This window comes from Capra hircus, chromosome 19, assembly GCF_001704415.2.
Source record: "Capra hircus breed San Clemente chromosome 19, ASM170441v1, whole genome shotgun sequence".
In the NCBI taxonomy this organism is placed as follows: Eukaryota; Metazoa; Chordata; class Mammalia; order Artiodactyla; family Bovidae; genus Capra; species Capra hircus.
The window spans coordinates 46469970-46478275 of NC_030826.1; the positions used below are offsets into that span (position 1 = coordinate 46469970).

Here is an 8306-nt window from a genome sequence, read left to right on the forward strand (position 1 = left end):
TGACCCAGAAACTTCAAAATAAAGGGACAGAAGAAGATATATCAGGCAAATACAAATCAAAATAAGCTGTTATCCATATATTGGAGGGGGGAGAGAAAATTTAGGCAAAACATAAAGATAAAGATGCTATTTAGTGGTTTTTAATAATCAGGAGAATCTTCAAAATAAAACAGACACAAATTCACAGATAAAGAAAACAAACTGTTTACCAGGAGGGAGAAGGATGAGGACAGGAGCAAAATAGGTAAAGGAGATTAAGAGGTACAAACCACTCTAGATATAAAACAAGTTACAAGGATGTAGTGTACAATACAGGGAGTATAGCTAATACTTTATGATAACTTTGTATGGGATATAATCTATTAAATGTTGAATTACTGTTTGTTCATTTGAAACTAATATAGAAAGTCAACTATACTTCAATTTAAAAAAATTTTTGATCATCAGGAAGATAAAACTATTCTGAATCTGTATGTACGTAACAAATTGACAGATAAGGTGATATTTAACAGAATAATAAGGATTAGCTTTAGACTTTTTAGGTATTATACGTGATAAAAATAAATATTAAATGAATAAGCAAGTCCATAATCACAGTGGAAGATTTTTGTCATGCCTCTTCTGAAACTGATAATGCAAAGGAGCAGCAGGGAGGGGGGATCAAATCCTCTTACAAAAATTTAACTGTTTTTGTAACAGGAAGATAAACATGAAACTATAGCTTGATGGAGAATTGGAGTCTATAAGTATCTGTTTCAGGATGTAAGAGATGAGCACTTTTATAGCCAGGAGGAAGAACCCTTAGAACTCTGGTTCTCAATCTTGGTTGCACAACAGAACCCCCAGGGAGAGCTTTTACAGTCCTGCTGTCCTGGCCTCAACTCTGTCTAGTTAAATCAAATCTCTGGGAATGGGGCCTTGGCCTCAGGATTTTTTAAAGTTCCACTATGCAGCCAAAGCTGAAAACCACTGCTTAAAGAGAAACTGAAGATGTTTGAAGATGTAGAAGAGAGGCAAGACTGGCTAGGCCCAGTGCAAAATGAAAATATAGGTTCCCTTGTCCAAAAATAGTTAAAAATTTAAAAACAGCGACGTAAAACATTAAACCAAACTCAGGGCCCTTCTAAATACAAGGCCCGGTGTAATTACACAAGTCACACACCCGTGAAACCAGCGCTGGAAAGAAGTAAATTGAAGGGAGGTGAATAAATAAAGATACACATAGAGACCTTGAAAATTAGGAAAAACTCTCACATATGAGAGGGAAGGAGGAAAAAATGAGTTAAAGGATGGAGAAATCCTAAGGTGGAAAGAAGAGCAAAAAGAATTCATGTTAGATAGATGTGAAGAGACAAGATCATTAGCTAAGGGAGTTTAAAGGTTTGGTTTTCCAGCAGCCGCTGTGAGAGCTGTAAGATCTGCAAATGAAGAAAAGTAATGTCAAGCAGTACTGAGAACCTGGATGAGCCTGGGTCATACACATTTTCAAAGAAAGCAATCTGCATATTTATATGATTTCCATCAACACTGTTGAGCAGTCCAGGAACAGGGAAAAACAGATGGCTGGTTCCCTGTGAGAATTTTGGAAGTAGTCCAGGTTGTGCTCTGTGGAGGGCACAGTCATTTTCAATGCTTTGCAAGTTTGAGTGAGGATGGAGTTGGTGTCTCTCTACTCCCTACATCCATCCCAAACATAAACCATCCTCTGGTCTATACTTGTCTTGTGACTAGGCTTCACTATTAAGAGAGTTTGCTCGATGCCATTTACACATGGCACTATACCAGGTGCCCTGAAGCAACTGACAAGTGGTGTAGAAATAATCTTATAAATCACATACGCACCCTTTCATAATACAGTATATTTCTGTGTATTTTGTCTTTGTTATGCAATTCAACTTAAATATGTTACTCACCTTCTTTTTTAAATGTTTATAAAGGCAGCAAATATAAAACCTGTTGACCCTACCTCAGGCTACTCAACTGATATCCTCACCATTGATCAAATACTCAAGAGAAAGCAGAACTGGACAGTGGCTGATGCAGCTGCTATTAAACCACACGTGAGTATTCACTGTTGAATGCCTTCCCAGAAACCATGGACAAAAACGTTTTCCACTTCATTACTACAACCATAGAACTTCCCTGGTGGCTCAGCGGTAAAGAATCTGCCTGCAATACAGGAGACACAGGAGACCCCAGTTTTATCCTTGGCTCATGAAGATCCCCGGAGGAGGAGATGGCAGCCCTCTCCAGTATTCTTGCCTAGAAAGTCTCATGGACACAGGGGTCTGGCAGAGGGCATGGACCCATGGGCATGGGGTTGCAGGGCATTGGAAATGGCTGAGCACATACACACTACAACCATAAAACCAAGATTTTTTTTTTTCTGTTCTCTGTCCTTAAGAGCAGATCATTTCTCCTTTGGAGTTGTACCCAGCATCATTTCTGGGGCATTCATTTGTTTCATGCTGGAGACAGCAGCTAGTTAAGGTAGTAAGCCAGCAGTCACGGTGAGAGTTGTACTCAGGGAGGGAATTGTGATGAGTGGCTGAATCTTTCTTATGGCAGCTAACAGAATAATAGTAACAGTAGTTTAATTATGCTTCCTAGGTACCAGGCAGTGTGCTCTGTAAGCACTCTTCAAGTACTTTATAGGTACTAATTCATTTATTTACCACAACAAACCTTTGAGTTAGGCACTGTTACTCCTGGTCATTTTTATGCACAGAGAGGTTACACGGTTTGCCCAAAGGCACACAGCTAGAAAGTAATAGAACCAGGATTATAAGCGTGGGTACCTTGGATTCTGAAGAATCCACACTTTAACCACAACTCTGTGCTGGGTGTCTGCTTCCGTGCCCTCACTTCTTAGCAACTTTCGTCTCCCAGAAAGAAACTGTGGTGTATTCACTTTATGCCAGCTCCCCTCTGCATTCGACACTAATGATCAAGCTCTCCAAGACACATTCTACTTCCTTAGCCTTTACAGTGGGGCCTCCCTGGTGGCTGAGATGGTGAAGAACTGGGGGAAGGAAATGGCTACCCATTCCTAGTATTCTTGCCGGGAGAGTTCCATGGATAGAAGCTTCGTGGGCTACAATCCAAGAGGTTGCAAAGAGTCGGACACAGCTCAGCAACTAACACTTTCACTTTCTTAGCCTTTACAATGCATCTTCAATTCTATGTGTCTCTCTGTATCTTTCCTCTCTCTTTTTCCTGAGGTTCACCCTTTTTTTCTATAGTTGAAGTACAGTTGATTTGCAGTGTTTGAGGTATACACCAAAGTGATTCAGTTATACATACACAAATAAATATATCCTTTTTCAGATTCTTTTTTATTATAGGTTATTATAAGATATTGATTATACTTCCCTGTGCTATAAAATAGGTCCTTGTTTTTTATCTATTTTATATATAGTGGTGTATATCTGTTAATCCCAAATCCTTAATTTACCCCTCCCTCCTTTCCCCCTTCAAACTTTGGTAACCATAAGTTTGTTTCCTATGTCTGTAAACCTATTCCTATTTTGTAAGTAAGTTAATCCATATCATCTTTTCGTGATATCACATATAAGTGATATCATATGTTTGTCTTTCTCTGTCTGACTTACTTCACTCAGTATGATACTCTCCAGATCCACCCATGTTGCTGGAAATGCCCTTATTTCATTCTTTTCTATGGCTGAGTAGTATTCCACTGTATATATATAAACCCACATCTTCTTTATCCATTCATCTGTCAGTGGGCATTTAAGCTCCTTAAGTCTTGATATTTCCTAGTTTTCTAGTCTCATCTTACTGCTCTTGTTATTAAACACATTCACTTGTTCAGTAAATATTTACCCAGTGTTAACAAGGTTCTGAGATTAGGAGATACCACAGAATAAAAAACACCGTTCCTACCCTCAATCTTCCTACACTCTGATTCGCCTTGTTTCAGCTGCCACCTATACACCTGATCAGTCTTAACTGTCACTGGCCTAGACGTCTTTCCAGTACTGCCTCATCTCACTGATTACCTGCTGAGCATATTTACCCTGCTGTCTCACAGCATATCCAGCTGGACACATCCAAAACCAAACTCATCATCTTACACGTCAAACTGGCTCTTCCTCGAGGATTCCATACTACCATCTCCCTAGGCACTGAGACTTGAAGGCCAAGAGCCAACCTTCAGTTCAGTTCAGTTGCTCAGTCATGTCTGACTCTTTGCAACCCCATGAACCACAGCATGCCAGGTCTCCCTGCCCATCACCAACTGCCAGAGTCTACCCAAACCCATGTCCATTGAGTCGGTGATTCCATCCAACCATCTCATCCTCTGTCGTCCCCTTCTCCTCCTGCCCTCAATCTTTCCCAGCATCAGGGTCTTTTCAAATGAGTCAGCTCTTCTCATCAGGTGGCCAAAGTATTGGAGTTTCAGGTTCAACATCAGTCCTTCCAATGAACACCCAGGACTGATCTCCTTTAGGATGGACTGGTTGGATCTCCTTGCAGTCCAAGGCTCTCAAGGGTCTTCTCCAACACCACAGTTCAAAAGCATCAAGTCTTTCTTTATGATCTAACTCTCACATCCATACATGACTACTAGAAAAACCACAGCCTTGACTAGACGGACCTTTGTAGACAAAGTAACATCTCTGCTTTTTTAATATGCTGTCTAGGTTGCTCATAACTTTCCTTCCAAGGAGCAAGCATCTTTTAATTTCGTGGCTGCAATCACCATCTGCAGTGATTTGGGAGCCCCTAAAAATAAAGTCAGCCACTGTTTCCACTGTTTCCCCATCTATTTGCCATGAAGTGAGGGGACCGGATGCCATGATCTTCGTTTTCTGAATGTTGAGCTTTAAGCCAACTTTTTCACTCTCCTCTTTCACTTTCATCAAGAGGCTCTTTAGTTCTTCTTCACTTTCTGCCATAAGGGTGGTGTCATCTGCATATCTGAGGTTATTGATATTTTTCCTGCCAATCTTGATTCCAGCTTGTGCTTCATCTAGCCCAGCACTTCTTATGATGTACTCTGCATATAAGTTAAATAAGCAGGGTGACAATATCCAGCCTTGACATACTCCTTTTCCTATTTGGAACCAGTCTGTTGTTCCATGTCCAGTTTTAACTGTTGCTTCCTGACCTGCATACAGGTTTCTCAAGAGGCAGGTCAGGTGGTGTGGTATTCCCATCTCTAACAGAATTTTCCACAGTTTATTGTGATCCACACAGCTAAGGGCTTTGGCATAGTCAATAAAGCAGAAATAGATGTTTTTCTAGAACTCTCTTGCTTTTTCAATGATCCAGCAGATATTGGTGATTTGATCTCTGGTTCCTCTGCCGTTTCTAAAACCAGCTTGAACATCTGGAAGTTCACGGTTCACATATTACTGAAGCCTGGCTTGGGGAATTTTGAGCATTACTTTATTAGCATGTGAGATGAGTACAATTGTGTGGTAGTTTGAGCATTCTTTGGCATTGACTTTCTTTGGGATCGGAATGAAAACTGACCTTTTCCAGTCCTGTGGCCACTGCTGAGTTTTCCAAATTTGCTGGCATACTGAGTGCAGCACTTTCATAGCATCATCTTTTAGGACTTGAAATAGTTCAACTGGAATTCCATCACCTCCACTTTGTTCGTAGTGATGCTTCCTAAGGCCCACTTGACTTCACATTCCAGGATGTCTGGCTCTAGATGAGTGATCACACCATTGTGATTATCTGGGTCGTGAAGTTTTTTTTGTACAGTTCTGCGTACCACCTCTTCTTAATATCTTCTGCTTCTGTTAGGTCCATTTCTGTCCTTTATTGAGCCCATTTTTGCATGAAATGTTCCCTTGGTAAATCTAATTTTCTCGAAGTGATCTCTAGTCTTTTCCATTCTATTGTTTTCCTCTATTTCTTTGCATTGATCGGTGAGGAAGGCTTTCTTATCTTTCCTTGCTATTCTTTGAAACTCTGCATTCAGATGCTTATATCTTTCCTTTTCTCCTTTGCTTTTCGCTTCTCTTCTTTTCACTGCTATTTGTAAGGCCTCCTCAGACAGCCATTTTGCTTCTTGACATTTCCTTTTCTTGGGGATGGTCTTGATCCCTGTCTCCTGTACAATGTCACAAACCTCCGTCCATAGTTCATCAGGCACTCTGTCTATCAGATCTAGTCCCTTAAATCTATTTCTCACTTCCACTGTGTAGTCATAAGGGATTTGACTTACGTCATACCTGAATGGTGTAGTGGTATTCCCCACTTTCTTCAGTTTAAGTCTGAATTTGGCAACCATCCTTAAGTTATGTTTTTTCCTCACTCCCCACATATACTAATCACCAAATCTGGCTACTCCCATTTTCCCAAAGATTTTTCAAATCTGTCCCATTCATTCCATTGTATTGCTATTGCCTAAACTGAAGCCCTCGCTAGGCTTTACCTGGACAACAACTTCCATCCTGCTATCCCTTCCTCACAGCTCCACCTGTTCTCCACACAGCTGCTATGGAGAATGGGTCCTAAGAAGATCCAACCTGTCGCTGTCCTGCTTAAGAAATAAATGCTTCCCTCTTGGCAATGGCAGCGTATTTCAACTGTATTTTCTGCTCCACACAACTGAGGGTCTCACTGCACTTCCCACAGAAAAGTGTCTCGCTACAGCATGACTTTCCTGACAAAAGGGGTCTCCCCAACCTCACTGAGAACAAGTCTTAGGCCTTGATTACGGCAACAACACCTGACTTGCCTCTCCTCAAAGTTAACTCTTTAGTGATACCCTAGGGCCTGGACTCCCCTACCAGCTCTGGGATGAATTGCCTTGGAGCATTTGTTATGCTGTCTCCTCTCCCTGGAATACTTTCCCATGGCCACCTAATCCTTAGATTTAATCAAATCCTTGTGGACCTCCGGGCTTCCCTGGTGTCTCAGACAGTAAAGAATCAGCCTGCCATGCTGGAGACCTGGGTTCGATCCCTGGGTTGGGGAGATCTCCTAGAGAAGGGAACATCTACCCACTCTAGTATTCTGGGCTGGAGAATTCCATGGACAGAGGAGCCTGGAGGGCTACAGTCCATGGGGTCTCAAAGAGTCAAACACAACTGAGCTGTTTTCATTTCATTTTTCTTGTGGACCTCCTTAGCTCAGCATCTTCTGCCTTCCTGCCGTAGGCTGGACAGAGTGCCATCCTTGGCACTTGTGTTGTTCTAAGAGCCCATCTCCATCCCACATTTCCTCCTTGTTTTAGTCTACCATGTTTTTAAATTCTTATAAAATTTCTTAATATCTCACTACTCCTAAGTAACACATTTTCATTGTCCATCAACTCCTAACTCATGTGTCCTCAAGAGGCACTACCTAATATATAAATTCAGTGACATTCAAGTAACTTGAAAAAATAACCTTTGGGGTATCTAGAATTGTGGTCCAGAAACCAAAGATATTTTGCGGTAACTACTATAAACTACTGCTCTCTCACTGCAGGTAAAGAGAGCTACAGAAACCTATAACTTGGGAATTGCCCTTGAGCACCGGAAACAAATGCTAAACCTCTGGCGGAAGATTCGGGGAGATTTGATTGGAATAGAGAGTAAAAATGAGTCCTTTTATGACACCTTTTCTACTTATACATGGTCCTGGAATGTCTGCCAAGAATTACTTTCCCCGAAGGACCTAAAGTTATACGATGCCCACGTGAACAGGAATGCCTTCCACAATTCTGTATTCTCGTCCTCTTCAGATATCAGCGAATGTGACACAGACACAGGAAGAAAAAGAAAACGGAAAGGCTTCAAGGGCTTTCGACAATGAAACTATGTTTTCTAAACAGCTCATCACAAACTACTTTTTCATAGATATCAAAATTATTCTTGCTTTCGTCTTATACATCCTCAGCAGCTGGAAACATTGACATCTTTTGAATTCTGACCAGTAAAAAAGTTTAAGTCATAGTATGGTTTCCCTTTCCTAATTCTTAACTGGTAAATAGATGCCTTGGGGAGAAGGCAATGGCATCCCACTCCAGCACTCTTGCCTGGAAAATCCCATGGACAGAGGAGCCTGGTAGGCTGCAGTCCGTGGGGTCGTGAAGAGTCAGACACGACTAAGCGACTTCACTTTCACTTTTTACTTTCATGCATTGGAGAAGGAAATGGCAACCCACTCCAGTGTTCTTGCCTGGAGAATCCCAGCAACGGGGGGAGCCTGGTGGGCTGCCGTCCATGGGATTGCACAGAGTCGGGCACGAATGAAGCGACTTAGCAGCAGCAGCAGCAGCGCAGCAGATGCCTTGGGGTGATTTATCTAGCAACCAGCTGCACTCTGCTGCCCCCACCTGG

The 8306-nt window shown here is 41.7% G+C and overlaps 1 protein-coding gene across 1 annotated transcript in view; it reads left to right on the plus strand.

Annotated features, from left to right (window-relative positions):
• The window catches only part of EFCAB3 (EF-hand calcium binding domain 3), a 30443-nt gene extending 22524 nt beyond the window's left edge, over nucleotides 1-7919 (plus strand). Inside the window, exons 9-10 of the mRNA XM_005693969.1 lie at nucleotides 1938-2060; nucleotides 7453-7919. Coding sequence (XP_005694026.1) covers nucleotides 1938-2060; nucleotides 7453-7779 — 450 coding nt within the window. The 3' untranslated portion in view covers nucleotides 7780-7919. The remainder of the gene's footprint in view (nucleotides 1-1937; nucleotides 2061-7452) is intronic.